The following is a 20,000-nucleotide window of genomic DNA, read 5'->3' as shown; positions in this document are numbered from 1 at the left end:
CAGGTGTCATTTCGTTCAAGTAGGAGTGTATTACATCATTATTTTTTGTATACAGTTGTATTAGCAAAATAGGAATATATATAGATATATATATATATATATGTGTATATATATATATATATATATATATATATATATATATATATATATATATATGTGTTTTTCTTCCTGCGTATATACCCACACACCTAATTTCCCTACCTTTACGTTGAGTACCACCAAGCCATGTCAACATCCACCAATATATATCAGCCACAACAAACGTAGATTGTGAAAATACAAGAGAAAAATATCCCCTTACAGACCAGCAAGACTTGTGGGGGGTTTTGGGGGGGGGGAGGAAAAGCCTGTCGAAACGTCAATCTCGAGGAAGGACCCGAACTCCTGAATGACAGCCTCCGGTAGGAGCCATTCCTACGAAGACAACGACCCTCAGTAGAAGCCATAAAAATGGCAATGAACTGGACGAAATTGCCGTCGTGGAAAAGGGCTGATTGCTGTAAGGATGCTTAGGATGCTGAAGGATAAGGAAGAGGGAAGCAGAAGAATGGGGAAGATAAAACTCCGGATGGGAACCCGAGTGGAGGCTTCGGATTCAGGTGTAAGGAAATGGTTTTAAAAATCGTGGGTATTGGGGAAAGAAAATGGGAAAGGTGTTTGAAAATGACGAAAGAAAACGGGTCAGATGCTTCGGAATCTTTGTAGAGAAAATGGGAGAGTAGGCTTTAGATGCAGTGAAAAAGCCTGTTAGAAATTATACTGCCTTTATGTGGTTTATCTCTCTCTCTCTCTCTCTCTCTCTCTCTCTCTCACACACACATGTATGTATGTGTATATATTTATATATATGTATGTGATTATATATATAGCTATATATATATATATATATATATATATATAATATGCCAATATGTATTACATTAATTAGTGTTACATTAATTAGAAAGAGAACTTAAGTTTAGATTACTGTGTAAATATACTTTACTTAAGGTGCCAACATCTATAATGATAAAACATTTCTCTCACCTAAGCAGTTGCCCTACAGAAGGCAGGTTTAGGGGTTCAGATAAGTAAATTTACTGCTTCAATTCTAAATCTTACAAGACTTTTTAATCCTAGCGAGTATCTCCTTGAAAGTAATAATAGAATAATTAAATAAAATATAAATTAAAAACCACGAATGAATGTAGATATAAATTGTAAAAAACTCTACGGAATTCACTATGCACGTTTCAGTATCCCTGCACGGAATTGACTATCCAGGTCATAGCATCCCTGCTATACAGAATCTCTCTCTCTCTCTCTCTCTCTCTCTCTCTCTCTCTCTCTCTCTCTCTCTCCCCTCATATCGAGTGGGAGACAGGGATCCGGCGAATTAAGCAAGTGCCGTCGAAAATCCTCCTCGCAGATTATAACAGTCTTGCTAATCGAGGGGAGCCGGAGAACGATGCATCTGTGAAGCTGACTGTATGCTAATGAAAGCAAGAGAGGTACAGTAGGAGGTGTTAGAGGTAGGAGGATGGGAAGAGGTTAGAGGTAGGAGGAGGGGGAGAGGCTAGAATTCGGAGGGGGAGAAGAGGTTAAAAGTAGGAGTGGAGGTAGAAAGAAGGGAGAGATGTTAAAAGTAGGGGGAGGGGGGAGGGGCTAGAAGTAGGAGAACGGGAGAGAGGTTTGAGGCAGCATGAGAGGGGAGAGGTTGGAGGTAGGGGGATTGGGGAGAGGTTAGAGGTAGGAGGATTGGGGAGGTGTTAGAGGCAGGAGGATTGGAGGAGAGATTAGAGGTAGGAGGCTTGGAGAGAGGTTAGAGGTAGGAGGATTGGGGGGAGGTTAGAGGTATGAGGATTGGGGAGAGGTTAGAGGTAGGAGGAGGGGGAGAGGTTAGAGGTAGGAGGATTGGGGAGGTGTTAGAGGCAGGAGGATTGGGGAGAGGTTAGAGGTAGGAGGAGGGGGAGAGGTTAGAGGTAGGAGGATTGTTATTCCTAATTTTTTCACCCTTTTTCTGTCACAAAGGGAAAGGGTTAAAAGAGTGGGGTGTGGCACCGAGGAAATATCGGACCCGCCTCTCTAAAGGGAGAAGGTCATGGGAAATTGGGAAAACAGAAGGTTTTTGGGAATTCCCGAGCGTGGTGATGGAGCCTGTATGGAATGTTCTTCGACTTCCTTATTCTCTTTGTTTTCGTTTTATGAAAGTCCTCTGGCAATCTTTTTTCTCTCTCACTTTACACTGAATTCTATAACCTTCACTGTTTTTGGAGGAGTTTTGGTTGACTCTTTGAAGTGAGGTTGGCTTTGAAATCATAGAAAAGGTTATTTTTGTTAATTGGGTAATCGCATTTTTCCTCTGTTTCTCTGTCTGTGCATGCAATAATTTGTTTGTCTGTGCAGGCAATCATTTCTGTTTGTCTGTGCAGGCAATCATTTCTGTTTCTCTCTCTTTCCAGGCAATCATTTTATTATAATAGGAATTTATTAACTGAAATAAATATCTTTTGACAAGGAAATGATTGTTTTGATCAGTCTTTTCAGAAAGAGTCAGAAGGAATCAAATTTTTTCCTTCTTACGTCCATTCGACTGTCAGTCAGTATTTTGTCACGCTTATCTTGTCATCCCAGCTCTTCCTGCACAAAGAGGCTCTATCACGTTTTTATTCCCTTGTGTAAATACTTAGGCAAAAACGCAAAAGCACGATATAATTTTTAGTTTTCTGAAAAGAAAACTATTGTGCCGGCTTTGTCTGTCCGTCCGCACTTTTTTGTCTGCAGTTTTTCTGTCCGCCCTCAGATCTTGAAAACTACTGAGGCTAGAGGGCTGCAAATTGATATGTTGATCATCCACCCTCCAGTCATCAAACATACCAAATTGTAGACCTCTAGCCTCGGTAGTTTTTATTTTATTTAAGGTTAAAGTTAGCCATAATCTTGCTTCTGGCAACGATATAGGCCAGGCCACTACGGCCGGCTGAGTGTTTCATGGGCCGCGGGTCATACAGCATTATACCGTGATCACCAAAAGGTAGATGTATTTTCGGTTGCCTTGATTATACACTGTGCAGAATCGTTTGCCTTGGTTATACACTGTACAGAAAACTTGATTGCCCCTAAGAAACTTCGGCGCATTTTTTACTTGTTTAGTTTTGTAATGATTTTGTCAAAAGGTGATATTACGGGTCCAGTCATGTGAGTTTTATGCACTAATTTGGCCACGGCCAAAGTTTTAGGCTTTGAAACGTCTTATCTGTCAAGCATTAACCCAACATTGAAGCCCTTTACAACAGCAGTATTTTTTTGGGCTATTTCATCGCTACCTCATCGACGACAGTTACACCATCCTAATCCTCGCCGAAGGATTTTTTTCCTCCGTGCTCCCTTTCTCCTCTCTTTTCACCCTCCTGCATCCTTGCTTTGGCCCGTCCTGTCCCGAGACGGTGATTTGGCTCCGTCATTGCCGGTGTTATTGTCTTCTATTGGCGGGCGTTGTCTTCGAAAGGAATGTCGGCTATTGAGGGCTTTCGGTGCTGTCTGTCTTGTGATTGGTGTTTTAAGGCTTTTTTTTTTTGTAAGTTTTTTTTTTTTTGTCGGATTTTTTTTTATTTTGGTTGATTGAGGGTGTTTTTTTTTCATAATTATTTTGGTCGTTTTCGTGGATGGTTTGACTTTGCCGTTTGTGTACGTGCATGTTTGTGTTTGTTGGCGTGATTTGTCCAAAAGAACGCTCTCTCTCTCTCTCTCTCTCTCTCTCTCTCTCTCTCTCTCTCTCTCTCTCTCTCTCTCTCTCTCTCTCTCATATGTACAAATTGTATATGTATGTTGGTAATTAATCCACCATCATATGTGTTTTATGTGTGGATATATATATACACATATATACATACATATACATATATGTACGTATGTGTGTATATATATACACATACATACAAAAACATGTGTATGTGTTTCTGTATACTTACATATAATACATACGTCTTAATCCGGAGATTGGAGGATTGTTATCCTCCAATCTCCGGATTAAAACTATGATTAGTTGTAAATTATACATATATATATATATATATATATATATATATATATATATATATATATATATATATACATACATACATATACGTACATATACAAACACATACACATATTCATGCGTATGTGTTCGAGCCAAGTAGGGATCCTTATGCGGAAAACCCCCGAGTCCTTCACTGGAACGTGGAAATATCCCGAACCCCCAAAATGGCAGGACTCCCAGACACGCAGCCCTCCGCCACGCTTCTCCCAGAGTCCCGGAGGATAATTGCCTTTGCTACTAGGATTGATTCACGTGCCTCGTTTTATCCAACGGCGGCACTGGAGCCGGAGGACTTCTTCAACTGGCAATTGCTACGCACGGTAATTTAGTAAATTTCCTTTGCTTGCCTTTGCAAAGCACAGTTTCCGTCTCGTCTCTGGTTGGTGATGAGGGAAAGTGAGCCTTCTCTCTCTCTCTCTCTCTCTCTCTCTCTCTCTCTCTCTCTCTCTCTCTCTCTCTCTCTCTCTCTCTCTCTCTCTCTCTCTCTATTTACATATGTATATATATATATATATATACATTTACATTTATATAAATATGTACATACACATATATATATAAATATATATATATATATATATATATATATATATATATATATATATATATATATATATATATATATATATATAAAAGACGTGTGCAAAAGTCCGGTAATTTAGATGTGTCCGGTAATTACCTGGGCAATGCTCAATCATGAATGTGGGGGAGCGGTGTAATATTCGCTAATTTCTCACCTAAATGAATGGAAGTATGATAAGTCACAATGACGAATCTCGCCGTATAACTCCCTCTGCGAAATTTACTGTCACAATGCTATTATTAGTACAGGATTATTGTTATTAGAATGGCATGTGGCAAACTAACCATTACTTCTGTTGATAAAGGTTTTGTCTTGCGAGAGATACCCATTTTTCAGCATTTATCAGATACCTTTTTTATTGTGAAAAACAAGAGAATTTATAAAATCTGTGTTCCATAGGCTATATCATTCATGCCCCGTAGGGGGTTAGTGCAGTCCGTGCACCTCACGTGGGGTGTACTGTAGGCATTACTTAGGGTTCTTTCCAGCGTCCCTTCCTTAGGCCACTGGTTGCAACCCCTTTCATTCCTTTTACAGTCCCTCCATTTATATTCTTCCTTCTATCTTACTTTCGACCCTCTTCTGACATTCTTTCATGGTGCAACTGTGAGGTTTTCCTCTTGTTACACCTTTCAGACCTCTTACTCTCAATTTTCCTTTCAGCGCCGAATGACATCATAGGTCCCAGTGCCTGGCTTTCGGCCTAAACTCTATATTCTATTCTAAGTCATTCATGGAGTGTTAGCATGGTATAAATCGGCTATTAAAAAAAAAAAAAGCTATAATCGTTCAGCCTCGTGCTCCGGTCACCACACCACGTACTGCTCAGTCCCGGCCGTGCCAAGGCCAGCAGTAAATCTAGTCAGTAAAGGCCCCAGACCACTACCCTCAGCACCACCAGACGAGATGGGGCTAGATTCACACATGTGAACTGTCAACTGCAGATCCATTTGACGCAAAGTTATAGAGGCACATTAAAATTTAATGTGAACAAGTCTGGATTCATATTCGCTGTGTTGGCTTTATTGCTTGGACACTGGGATTTCTATCTCTCTCTCTCTCTCTCTCTCTCTCTCTCTCTCTCTCTCTCTCTCTCTCTCTCTCTCTCTCTCTCAAAATTCATAGTGTATTGTTTAGTTTTAAAAATACATCATATTCTTTGTTCCCTATAACTTGCGATGGCTCTCTCTCTCTCTCTCTCTCTCTCTCTCTCTCTCTCTCTCTCTCTCTCTCTCTCTCTCTCTCTCTCTCTCAGATTATTGCTTAGTTTAGAAATACTTAATAAAGTATGTTTCCTCTAATTTTTGATGGCTCTCTCTCTCTCTCTCTCTCTCTCTCTCTCTCTCTCTCTCTCTCTCTCTCTCTCTCTCTCTCTCTCTCTCTCATAATTGCATCCCCGGATGATGGATGCACAAAATCTCAGCAGATTTTGGACTGCAGAGAAAGTGTCAAAATGAAAAGTTACGCTTTTTCGAAACCGCTCGGTATAGAAAAAATCTTGATTTTTTTTTCATTTATTTGTAATATGTTTTACAGTAGATTTTATTTATTGAACATATTGTAATATTGTTCAATTGTAGGAAGATATTTTTTTAATACAAGCGTCATTATTCCAGATTTTTTTTTACTCGATTAATTTTTAATAGTAGGAAATATGAAGACAATTTATGAAGGAAGTCGAAATAGCTTTAAGTGTTCTGTAAAAGAAAACTATTGTTCCAGCTTTGTCTGTCCGTCTGCGCTTTTTTCTGGTCCGCACTTTTTCTGTCAGCCCTCAGATCTTACAAACTACAGAAGCTAGAGGGCTGCAAATTAGTGTGTTGATCATCCACCCTCCAATCATCAAACATACCAAATTGCAGCCCTCTAGCCTCAGTAGTTTTTATTTTATTTAGGCTTAAATATAGGCATGATGGTGCGTCTGGCAACGATCTATGATAGGCCACCACCGTGCCATGGTTAAAGTTTCATGGGCCGCGGCCCATACAGCATTATACCGAGACCACCAAATGATAGATCTGTTTTCTGTGACCTTGATTATACGCTGTAGCGGCTATACAGAAAACTAGATTGCGCCGAAGAAACTTCGGCGCATTATTTTACATGTTTAATTTTTATTAACGATTTTTAATATCCGTTATTTTGGGCTTTGTGGTGCATTACTGCTTTGCAAGTTGTTAATAGCTCTTGGGTTATGAGTTATTATTATTATTATTATTATTATTATTATTATTATTATTATTATTATTACTGTTTGTGCTTTATCTTATTGTTGATATTATTCTTGCCATCCAGAATATATTAGCAATAATAGCAGTTCATCCTTAAGCACAAACCTCGGCAGGGTCCTCTCTCTCTCTCTCTCTCTCTCTCTCTCTCTCTCTCTCTCTCTCTCTCTCTCTCTCTCTCTCTCTCTCTGTAGACTTTTGGGATGCTCATAAGATGATTTTGACGACAAAGAGACAAATGGTATGGTGTGCTTATATACATACATAAGTAAATATGCTTGTGTGTGTGTGTGTGTGTGTGTATTAAATAACTGATGTTCTTGAATGTATTCACAAATTTGTATCGGCTTGTATGTAAATAAAAAGAGTGCTCTTGCATTAGGTAAAATTTTACTGATTATATCATATATATACTGTACACAAGAAACACATATATATGTGTATATGTATATATAAATAAATAAATACATATATAATATAGTATATATTTGTGTATTAATTATCAAAATTATTATCTGTAACCTACATAGTGCGTATGCAAATAACGTTCAAATTAAGCATAGTATGAGAGAGAGAGAGAGAGAGAGAGAGAGAGAGAGAGAGAGAGAGAGAGAGAGAGACTGTGTGAAACTTAGATCCACCCAAGGTCTCCCTGTCCTTGCAGGACCGGGGTTATATCTCACGTTACACGGAGCAATTTGGGACGTGCACCGACTACTGTTTATCGCAAGGAACTAACCAGGGAGAAACTCTTTTGGCTAAACCCAAGGAGGTCTCTCTCTCTCTCTCTCTCTCTCTCTCTCTCTCTCTCTCTCTCTCTCTCTCTCTCTCTCTCTCTCTCTCTCTCAGGCTGTCTGCTTCTGCGTATCGGGTTCCGAGGCCCTTTTATGGTGGGATTTATATACACATATATAAGTAATATATTAATACAGTATATATATATATTATATATACATGCATACATATATACAGTATGCGAGACAGAGAGAGAGAGAGAGAGAGAGAGAGAGAGAGAGAGAGAGAGAGGACGACGTCAACGTGTAGTGAAATATGGTGTACTTTTTCCGTAGAGTTTCACATTCGCAATCCCGTAGTGCCCTACCCGGTATATACAGTCATAGTTCTTGGAGAGAGAGAGAGAGAGAGAGACAGAGACAGAGAGAATATCAGAATTACATTTACTTTACTTGAGTAGTCCTTGGAGAGAGAGAGAGAGAGAGAGAGAGAGAGAGAAAATATCAGAATTACATTTATTCTACTTGAGTAGTCCTTGGAGAGAGAGAGAGAGAGAGAGAGAGAGAGAGAGAGAGAGAGAGAGAGATAATATCAAAATAACATTCACCTTGAGTAGTTCATGGAGAGAGAGAGAGAGAGAGAGAGAGAGAGAGAGAGAGAAAACCAAAATTACATTTATCCTACTGGACGTGGTTAAAAATCCCTGGTATTAGATATTTGTTTCAGTGGAACCGACTGCATCCGAGTCTGATTGCATTTTAATTTTAAAAATTTCCCTGCACTCACAACTTTTTCGGTTCACTTCGTCCTTCCGCGAAGCTTTGTGGACCTATCTCTCTTTTCTCTCCCTCCTATTCCCCTTTTTCCGTCACTCTTTGGTGCGGCTGCCCGACGAGGGCACGAAGTTGATCGCTCCTTCGGTCCCTGGTCGACAACCGGTTACATATCGTTGTGGTGGTATTGTTTACTCCAGAAATTGGTGTTGTTATACAACCTTATTGTTAATGTTCCTTTGATGTTCCAGGATATATATATATATATATATATATATATATATATATATATATATATATATATATATATATATATATATATTACATAACGTCTTAATGCATGCCCCGTGCTCTCTGCTTCTGCTAATATTCCTTCCGGTTATCATTAGTTTTATATAGCCCGTATCGTCAGGCTGCCAGCGCGTGTTTTTTTTTTCAGGGTTAATTACAGCCGCAGTATCCTCACCACTTAGGCGATCACGCATAAGGCATAATTAATCCATCCACACGCATGTATAGACACGCTCCTGTATCCCTATGCATACATGAATATGTTTGTATTCATATGTTTGTATTCACACGCCTTCGTTTATTTGCTAGTGCTCAATCGCGTACAATGACACACAGGCGAACTCTATCGTTGGTTTTCGCACGCCTCCTTGTCACCCTTGACCTAGGGACAGTCGTCAGAGCAATGAAAGTTAGGGGAGGTCATGGGCCATTCGAGGTCACCCGTCCAAATCCTGACCGGTCCCAATGTTGCTCCACTTCAGCTCCGAGAGAGATAAATTAATGTATTTTGTAACGAGATATTCTGGAGAGAGAGAGAGAGAGAGAGAGAGAGAGAGAGAGAGAGAGAGAGAGAGAGAGAGAGAGATTTAGAAGAAGTCAGTGAATTAATTGAAGGTATTTGTAAATGATGCTGCACATACGGGCACCATTTAATAGTATGCTTTGCTGAGAGAAGCCAGAGAGAGAGAGAGAGAGAGAGAGAGAGAGAGAGATGAGTATCGGTCTGCAAGTATCAGTAAAGAAAATGGGATGGTGCAAATTCATACGTTTTTCGCTTATACTCGATGGGTATTCTCTACCCCTGACACACACTCTCTTGGATACTCAGGCAGAGGTTGCTCACGTACTTTGAAAAAGTGAGAGAGAGAGAGAGAGAGAGAGAGAGAGAGAGAGAGAGAGAGAATTTCAATGCTATCGCAATTTTTTTTCAATGACAGACACCACTGAAGGCAGACGTAAATATATACCTTTTAATGTTTGCTAATATAAATATTTATACTATTTTGAAAACGGATGTATATTATATATATATATATATATATATATATATATATATATATATATATATATATATATATATATATATTTCCCATTTTCTATAAGTTTGTATACAGTAGTCGGCCGCAATGCAGCAGCATGGTTCCCCCGCAGGTTGTTCCGTCCTCGGAAAATTTCGTTCAGTTTCGCTCAGCGGAGAACTTCGTAATGCAGTTTTACGAAGAGCCGATGCGTGGAGGTCGATTTCGACCAATCGGTCCTTCCCGTCGTTGCCAATCGAGTTGCCGATGAGTGATTTCGGGCCATTGTCGAGGCATACGGCCCTGCAATTTCGGCGGTCGGCGTTCCGGCCGGTCCTCCAAATGTGGGAAGAAAGTGTTCGCTTCCAGAACGGATCATTTTCACTGTTCATTCTGGAATCAGGAGCCGAGTGGACTGGCTGGAATCAATACAGGAATACGAGGACGCAAACTTGGCGCCTTTTGGGGTGGTCGCTGCCAGACACGTAGGAGCGAGATTCCGCCGACGATTTTCGCACGGAAGGACACGTCTGACGAACGTCCTGCTTTCGTAGGGAAGTGACTGCGTCGTCGACGACGATTCGACGTCAAAACGACGTCGAATCATCGCGGAAACGACGACGTCGGCGACAACGTCCGGGAACGGCTTGCGCGTTTGCACGATACGTTTTCCCACCCAGAGGCTAAGTGTCAGGCAAACGATGACAACGTTGCGGGTTTCTCAGTGAAGCTCTGGCGGCGAGGCAGGTGGGAGAAGAGAGAGACCCGTCCTGTGCCATGCGCCCGCTGGCTCAGGTGAAAACCCTAGTCTTCCTTGGACACTTCCTCCTTGTCCCTCCCTCCATACGCCCGTAGACCAATTTCCTTAGAGGCTTTCTGTATACATATATGACGCATATGTATCACGCGAGCTCAGCTGCCATCATTCCACAGAAGGAAAATTCATTTGGCCCCCGCCCCCCACATGCGTGTTTTTCCGTTCTACTTAAAATTTTTTTGGGTGTGCTAATGATGTCCGGAGTTAGATTAGTGAAATAAGTGTGGCGGAAAAAAGAGAGGAAATTCGTTTTGACAAATTTTCCTTCAATTTTTGACCTGCCAGTTTTTTTTCTCTTTTTAAAGTTTAGAAAATATTCTTGAGAGGATTTTGATGTTATCTTTAGTTTTTCCTGAGGAAAAAAAGGACATAAATCTATGCAAAGCTAATTGAAATTAAAAATAATCCACAAAGTTCTGTTGATGTAAAGGTGATATCAGTGCAAGCGTTATCTGTATGCGAGGTCAAATTGCCTTTCTATATTAAGGATATTTAACTGTGTAATCAGAATATTTAAAAGTCAGTAAGAAATTCCATATCAATTTGTTATGATCTCAGTGTTGAGCCTCAAAGCAAAAGCGTTTGAATAAACAGATTTTGTAAGTCCCCCTTCATTTTCTTTTCCCTGTTTAATATATCCCAGTTTTAATATCTTATAATCGTGAGATTATTATTATTATTATTTGTTTCATTGCCTCCATAATATTTTTTTCCCCTAGCCCATTTTCCCCAAAACAATTTTTCTCCAGCCTATTTTCCCCTAGCCTAAATTTCCCTTACCCTTTTTCCCCCTACTCATTTCCCTAAACCTTTCCCCCTCTCCCCTCACCTCCCGTCCTGCCCCCGGCCAGATGTAAAGAATATATATATTAATACATATATATATTTATACATATATAAGATAGTCCGTTATCAATGTATTTTAAAGCGGGACCGTAACGCCTGAATATATAAATAATATATATGGTCCCCGTCCCCTCTCTCTCTCTCAAAAAAAAAAAAAATCGCGAGCATAATAATATCCATATTGCGTGTGTTATTATGTTTTTGCAGCAGTGTGTGTAGATTGACATAGGCCTCTCCCCCTCCCCTACCGTGTAGACAGCGGTGTCATAGGCCAGCGGTGTGTAGCCTGCATAGCGTGCATGTAGACGTGACATTGTAGTTGGTTATTTTCGTTTTGATTGTTTTCCACATTTCCTTCGTTTTTTACTGTGTCGGTGTACGTAGCCCCCCCAAAAAAAAATAATAATAATAATTCTGTTCTCTTGTGTGTGTGTGTGTGTGTGTTCATGACGTTCCCAAAAAAAAAAAAAAAAAAAAGAGAGTAATGTTTACGATGTTAAGATCCATCAGTCACACGTATAGTAGATGTTGGCACGGTGGGGCCTATCTGATATTATGTCTTGGTTCTTTCATTCATTAGTTTTGCCTAGAACCACCACCATCACTACAACCTACTACTGCTAATACTACTACCACTACTGTTACTACCACTACTACTAACTACTAACTACTAAAACTCCAATTCAATGCCGCCAATAGCCAGTCTTGCTTGTCGTCATCTGCGCAAGATTTCGAATGAGCAGGAGAACGGTGAGTTTCCGATCCAGGAATCTCGCGTTGCAAATGGGATGCGGTTGCATCCCACGCCTCGGCAATCAGGACGTGAACGTGGTTAGTTGTGATTCCCCCACCGCATCTCTAATTCGTCTACGATTTTGTTTCATCTGTTTACAGGAGACTCGTGTTGAGAGACGAAACTAGTTATAAAAATAATAATAATAATAAGAGTTTTGTGAATGACTGTTAAAAGTTAAAAGATACATATATATATAAATATATATTTTTGAAGGGTACGCCGAGCGTAAGGAAAAAAATGTAAACAAACTTGTTCTTTTTTTTGAGCGTAGATAGATGTTAATTAGAGAGTTGACGGAAGAAAGACCCGCCATATTTGTTGTCATTGTTACGTTTGATGGATTCGACGAGGAAAAAGATAATGTCCGGTTGAAAGAGTGGAGGAAACAGCAGGAATAGAGCGGCCTTATTACAACGAATAAGCTTAGAAATAGTTCCGTAAAATTCATCATCTTCCATTAGTTAAGGAAGCGCCCGTATCCGTGCGTATACGGTCGAGGAACCCGTTCCTTCGGCGAGGACACCGGGATGCAAAAAGCAGTCGGAGTGCTGCTGCCGGCGTAGCCTGCTTAGAATAGAGGTTCATCTCGTCTTATGAGGAAGAAGAAGAAGATGAGAGTTGACTGAGTCACTTTGGATGGGCCCTTCAGGAAGGTACATCCCCCCTGACAGAATACGAAAACGGCCAAGCCTACTACCCAGCGTGTTGTTTTTTCGCTTCTGATTCTCAGAGAACTGATTCAGATCGAGAGGTTCTCATCTCATCCATTCTCCATCCATGCCTCCGTCTCTCTGGGGGAGTGAGAAGACTCGTGTGCTTTGGTGGGCATTCTGAGTTTCGACATCGGAAGACGTCGTCGAGGACCAACCGCGCCACGTCCTGGGATTCCTTTGTGTCCTCAGGCGAGAGCTCAAGCCCTCGTCAGCATCGTCTGTTGGGAAGGACTCCCCCCCCCATGCCCTCCTGAGGAACCGGAGGGTCCTTTGAGCAGGGGGATACCCAACAACGCAACGACCTTCGACTTCTGGAACGGCCAGCCGTCCCCCACGTCTTGCTGCTCCAGCTGCGAGAATACTCGACGTCCACTGAACCTTCCCCCTTTCCCCTCCTCCTCCTACTTCTTCCCCTCCTCCTCCTCCTCCTCCTCCTCCATCCATTAGTCCATCCATCCATCCAGCAGCGTCTTCAGCATGGACAACGTCACAGGAAACTCTTACGTGGAGAATGAGACCAAAAGCACTTTGCTGGACACTGGAAACAGTGACCTAGACGTGCAAATGTCCGGGATCGTGTTGTGTTCATTGGGTTCATCACACGAGGCCGATCCTCAGTCATTCTACCGGTAGGCCTACCACTACTACTACTACTACTACCACTACTACTATTCCTACTACTACTACTCCTCCTACTACTGCTGCTGCTACTCCTCCTATAAGATCCCTCCCTCACGAGAAAAGATTTTAAATTTGAAAATGTCCCTCTTCCTCCTCGCTTATATCTCTATTTTCCTCCTGTTTTTTTTTCTTCGTGTTCCTGATATTTAAGAAGATGCTTCTTTGCACCCTTTTGCACCTTTTTCGTGTTGACCGTTGTTTTGTTTTTCCAGTAGATGAGTATGCCCTCATTTTTTCCGTATGGTTATACATTTCTCGGACATGGATAAATTTTTGATTTATTTTTGGCTTCCAATGATTTTCTAAAGTCTTTTTTCAGTCTTGGCTCAGTTTTGAGTTTGTGAGATATATATAGATATATATATTTTAAAAAAAGAGAACTGATTATGATTTTTTCTTTTAATTTATTGATTTCGCCTCTGATTTACTCTAGTAACAAGTTTGACATTTGTATTTGTTATTCCTCACAGTCCAAGTTTTTTCTCTCACGTTGAATTTTGAAGCTTTGTTTAGCTGTCCAAAAAAAGCTGTTGCTGCTATTGCCACTTACGATACAGCTGCTATACTTTTGCTGCCGCTGCTGCTACTGCTGCTGCTGCTATTATTGCTGCTGTTACTTCTAATTTTTTTTTTGTACAAAGGACCTAATGGAGAAGTATCTCTTTCCTTTAGAAGTTATATTTTTCTAGATGAAAAGAAGCATTTATAGAGAGATCCTGAAAAAAATGAGAAAAAAATGAAGAAAATTTAGCATAGTATTTATACTCTCTCTCTCTCTCTCTCTCTCTCTCTCTCTCTCTCTCTCTCTCTCTCTCTCTCTCTCTCTCTCTCTCCAACTGATCCTGCTGCATCTTTTTACCGCCATTCATTCCCAATCCTTATGCATTTTTCTTACCAAATTCATCCTGTTTTCCCCAGTTCTTCCAATTTTTCCTCACATGCAAATTTTTCCTCTTATTTTACTTCTTTTCCTTAACATTTTCTGTCTTGCTGCTTTTACTTCGTGTTCTTCCACTTGCTGCTTTTATTCATACATCTACGTCTATTGTCGTCCTGCTTTTACTCCTACTTTCTTTTTTCACTTCTCCCCTACTTTTCCTCTCGTCTGCTTTGATACTTTTTTTCTCATCCGGCCATTGTTACTCTTTTACTACTTTCACTCTCAGTTTCCTACGTTTCAGTTTATTGGCGTTGCCTTGCTGTTTCTTCCACCTCCCTCTGTGTTCCCACATGCCCAATTTTCTGCAGAGGCTTGTCCTCTCTTTACTAGGTATTTCCATATATCCATATTTCCTTGCTGTTTCTTCCAACCTTCTTCTGTGTTCCCACATGCCCAAGTTACTCTAATTGTTGTCCATTCTTTACTAGGTATTTTCATATATCATCATTTTCATGCTGTTTCTTCCAACCTCCTTCTGTGTTCCCACATGCCCAAGTTAATCTAAAGAGTTGTCCGTCCTTTGTTAGGTATTTCCATATTTCCTTGCTGTTTCTTCCAATCTTCCTCTGTGTTCCCACACGCCCAAGTTACTCAAAAGGGTTGTCCATCCTTTATTAGGTATTTCCATATTTCCTTCCTGTTTCTTCCAACCTTCTTCTGTGTTCCCACATGCTCAAGTTACTCTAAAGATTTGTCCATCCTTTATTAGGTGTTTCCATCTTAATTCCTTTCTGCAGTCTGTTAAAAGTCGTCCATTTTGGTGTGTGTGTGTGTGTGTGTGTGTGTGTGTGTGTGTGTGTGTGTGTGTGTGTGTATGTGTGTGTGTGCTAGAAAGGGCCCACTTCAGCCCCTAGCACAACTTTTCTCATAAACTTTCCATTCCGTTAACCCATTCCTTTATGGTTGTATCTCTCTCTCTCTCTCTCTCTCTCTCTCTCTCTCTCTCTCTCTCTCTCTCTCTCTCTCTCTCTCTCTCTCTCTCTCTCATTGGTGACCCCGAATCCATATATAATCCTCATGTCGAAATGTAAAAGTCCCACTGCTCTGTTTAACCTAGAAATATATATTTTCATATTAACGTCTTTTTGTTATAAATGTCCTTTGTAGGACCCTCAAATCCTCACTTCCGAATTCAGTGCCCAAATCTCATTTAAATATCTTTCTTTATGACCTTCACTTTTCATTCGTTTTATATCTCTTCTTTCTCTTCTTCCGTTCTAACCCTTTTACTGTTGTTTGTTGTGATTATAGTCCCCTCACATATTTTACTCTCGTTTTAACTTCTGTAATGTAGTCTGAGAGTCCTTATCAGTTTTCACTTCTCATCAGTGTAAGCTGAGAATCTTCATCAGTTTTCACTTCTCATCAGTGTAATCTGAGAATCCTTATCAGTTTTCACTTCTCATCAATGTTGTCTGAGAATCCTTATCAGTTTTCACTTCTCATCAATGTAATCTGAGAATCCTTATCAGTTTTCACTTCTCATCAATGTGGTCTGAGATTCTTTATCAGTTTTCACTTCTCATCAATGCAATCTGAGAATCCTTACTAGTTTTCACTTCTCAGCAGTGTAGTCTGAGATTCTTTATCACTTTTCACTTCTCATCAATGTAATCTGAGAATCCTTATCATTTTTCACCTCTTATCCGTGTAGTGTGAGAATCCTTATCAATTTTCACTTCTCATCAATGTAGTCTGAGAATCCTTATCAGTTTTCACTTCTCATCGATGTAATCTGAGATTCCTCATCAGTTTTCACTTCTCATCAATGTACAGTAATCTGAGAATCCTTATCATTTTCACTTCTCATCAATGTAATCTGAGAATTCTCATCAGTTTTCACTTTTCATCAATGTAATCTGAGAATCCTTATCAGTTTTCACTTCTCATCAGTGTAATCTGAGAATCCTTATCAGTTTTTACTTCTCATCAATGAAGTCTGAGAATCCTTATCAGTTTTCACTTCTCATCAATGTAATCTGAGAATCCTTATGAGTTTTCACTTCTTATTAGTGTAGTGTGAGAATCCTTATCAGTTTTCACTTTTCATCAGTGTAGTCTGAGAATCCATACCAGTTCTCACTTCTCATCAAAGTAATCTGAGAATCCTTAATAGTTTTCACTTCTCATCAATGTAGTCTGAGAATCCTTATCAGTTTGCACTTCTCATCAAAGTATTCTGAGAATCCTTATCAGTTTTCACTTCTCATCAATGTAGTCTGAGATTCCTCATCAGTTTTCACTTCTCATCAATGTAATCTGAGAATCCTTATCAGTTTTCACTGCTCATCAATGTTATCTGAGAATCCTCAACAGTTTTCACTTCTCATCAATGTAGTCTGAGAGTCCTTATCAGTTCTCACTTCTCATCAATGTAATCTCAGAATCCTTATCAGTTTTCACTGCTCATCAATGTAGTCTGAGAATCCTTATCAGTTTTCACTTCTCATCAATGTAGTCTGGTAATCCTTATCAGTTTTCACTTCTCATCAAAGTATTCAGAGAATCCTTATCAGTTTTCACTTCTCATCAGTGTAGTCTGAGGATCCTTTTCAGTTTTCACTTCTCATCAATGTAGTCTGGTAATCCTTATCAGTTTTCACTTCTCATCAAAGTATTCTGAGAATCCTTATCAGTTTTCACTTCTCATCAGTGTAGTCTGAGGATCCTTTTCAGTTTTCACTTCTCATCAATGTAGTCTGGTAATCCTTATCAGTTTTCACTTCTCATCAAAGTATTCAGAGAATCCTTATCAGTTTTCACTTCTCATCAGTGTAGTCTGAGGATCCTTTTCAGTTTTCACTTCTCATCAATGTAGTCTGGTAATCCTTATCAGTTTTCACTTCTCATCAATGTAATCTGAGAATCCTTATCAGTTTTCACTTTTCATCAATGTAATCTGAGAATCCTTATCAGTTTTCACTTCTCATCAATGTAATCTGAGAATCCTTATCAGTTTTCACTTCTCATCAATGTAGTCTGGTAATCCTTATCAGTTTTCACTTCTCATCAAAGTATTCTGAGAATCCTTATCAGTTTTCACTTCTCATCAGTGTAGTCTGAGGATCCTTTTCAGTTTTCACTTCTCATCAATGTAATCTGAGAATCCTTATTAGTTTTCACTTTTCATCAATGTAATCTGAGAATCCTTATCAGTTTTCACTTCTCATCAGTGTAATCTGAAAGTCCTTATTAGTTTTTACTTCTCATCAATGAAGTCTGAGAATCCTTATCAGTTTTCACTTCTCGTTAATGTAGTCTGGTAATCCTTATCGGTTTTCACTTATCATTGTATTCTGAGAATCCTTATCAGTTTTCACTTCTCATCAATGTAGTCTGAGAATCCTTATCAGTTTTCACATCTCATCAAAGTATTCTGAGAATCCTTATCAGTTTTCACTTCTCATCAATGTAATCTGAGAATCCTTATCAGTTTTCACTTCTCATCGCTTGTCTCATCAACTTCTATCTCATATAAGTTCATTATATCCTTTCATAAAATCTCTCTCCTTATATTGATGTGATATGTAATTTTGATATTCATCGCCATATTTCACTTTCATTTCAAGTTTTTGAAACAGACGATCCCCTCCTCACTTCCATTTTAAGTTCTCTAATATATAACCTCTCAGGTCTTCTAGTTATCTAAGTTTGTAATTTAAAGTTTCTATTTTTTTAAACTTTTTTCTTTCATCGGAAATACCGAATTAATTCTGCTTTTTTATTATAATTCTTGTTATATTCATGTTACGGACCTTTCATTATCGAACATTATTTACTTTTCCAAAAAATTTTCTATTTTAGCATTTTTCATGTTTTTGGCTTTTTCGTTTTTTCTTTCCCGTTATGATTTTTATCTTTATTTTTAGGTTGATATAAATTTAATTTTTCTTTATTCTTTAAATCTTTTGGTTGTTTCTTAGGTTAATGTTAACATTTCTTAGGTTAATGTTACGCATTTCAAGTTGTCAGTTTTCTTTTAATATCTCTTATTGTCTTACGCCCTATTTTCTTTCACCAGGATTTATCAGGTTAATCCTCTCATTATCTTCTTTTTCGTCTTGTTCTCATTCTTATTTTCTGAGTCATAGATTTTGAACTGACTTTTTTTTTTTTAGATTTTTTCTCCTATGTATTTTCATAATTTTCTCTGTCGTTTTCATTTATATATCTTTCGTTAATTTTATTGCAGACTTTATCTGGTAACCTCTTTCCCCTCATTATTCACGTTTTATCAGTCGAAATTGTGTATTTTTCCTTTATTCTTTCCAAACGATTAACTATTTCCTGTTCCTTACGTTTATTTATCACGTTCCATTTGCCATCTTATTCATTACGTGTCTATTCCACCTTTCGTATATAAGATATCTTGGATTAGGTCTCTCTGTTGCCCTTCATATCAATTCTCTTTCCTCATTTGTCTTTTCCACTCTTCATTCGAGATCTTACCAGTGTTTTTTTTTTCTCACTGAGAATCACATTAGGTTTTCCTCACTTTCCAAGTGAGATCAGTTTAGATTTTTCCTCACATATTATGTGAGATCTTATTAATTTTTCCACATGTTATGTGAGATCTTATTAATTTTTTCCCCACATATTATGTGAGATCTTATTAATTTTACCCCCACATTTTATGTGAGATCTTATTAAGTTTCCCCACATATTATGTGAGATCTTGATAATTTTTCCCCACATATTATGTGAGATCTTATTAATTTTTCCCCAAATATTATGTGAGATCTTATTAATTTTTCCTCGGATTTTATGTGAGATCTTATCAATTTTTACCCCAAATTGTATGTGAGATCTTATTAATTTTTCCCCCATTTTCCATGTGAGGGCTTAATCATTTCCTCCCGATTTTCCAGTGAGATCTCATTAAATTTTCCCCATTGTCCGTGTGAGATCTCATTTAATTTATCTCTATTTCCATGTAAGATCTCATGTGAGGTCTCAATAATTAGTTATTCCACCTTCCATACGATCCATAATTCACTCATCTCTAACTCCTCAAGTCAAAGACCCCTTCAGAATTAGTGTTTCCATTTCCCCCACTCTCTTTTACCACCCTCTTCTCCATACAGACTCTCCGTTTTTTGAAACAATATACACCTCCTTCGTGTCTTGCAAACAGTCTGTGGAGAGTCTTTTACCTCAATCTCTTTGAAAATAAATACACCTCGTTCGTTTATTGCAAATAGATTCTTTGCAAACAAATTTTTTTTTACCCCCAAAATCTCTTTGAAACAAAATACATCACCTTCGTATTTTTGCAAACAAAGCATTTTGCCCCCAAATCTCTTTGAAACAATATACACCTTCCTTTTTTTCTTTGCAAACAAAGCATTTTACCCCAAATCTCTTTGAAACAATATACACCTTCCTTTTACCCTAATATCATCGCACCAAAATACACCTGCTTCGTTTTCTGTCAACAAATCCCCCTCCTGTGTTGTGTTCTACTTCCATTTAATTCCATTCTCAGCTGCCTTCTTGTCTCCTCCTCCTCCTCCTCCTC

At 38.9% G+C, this 20,000-nt stretch overlaps 1 protein-coding gene across 19 annotated transcripts in view; it reads left to right on the top strand.

Moving 5' to 3' along the window:
• Positions 1–20,000, top strand: part of Hk (Hyperkinetic) — a 489,203-nt gene that overhangs the window by 242,466 nt on the left and 226,737 nt on the right. For 2 of the 19 annotated variants that reach the window (XR_010850473.1, XR_010850471.1), the window contains exons 1-2: positions 10,413–10,436; positions 12,247–13,490. The exons of 10 other annotated variants lie outside the window; for them this stretch is intronic. Coding sequence is in view for 4 of the 9 variants with exons in the window: in XM_067088602.1 (XP_066944703.1) it covers positions 13,339–13,490 (152 nt within the window). In the remaining 5 variants the exon portion in view is untranslated. Of the gene's footprint in view, positions 1–10,369; positions 10,485–12,051; positions 13,491–20,000 lie in introns of those variants that run through there. 7 more of the 19 variants (XR_010850470.1, XM_067088600.1, XM_067088602.1 and 4 more) reach the window with 6 other exon arrangements.

The sequence above is a fragment of the Macrobrachium rosenbergii genome, chromosome 45, assembly GCF_040412425.1.
Source record: "Macrobrachium rosenbergii isolate ZJJX-2024 chromosome 45, ASM4041242v1, whole genome shotgun sequence".
In the NCBI taxonomy this organism is placed as follows: domain Eukaryota; kingdom Metazoa; phylum Arthropoda; class Malacostraca; order Decapoda; family Palaemonidae; genus Macrobrachium; species Macrobrachium rosenbergii.
This window is presented reverse-complemented; position numbering and strand designations above follow the sequence as displayed.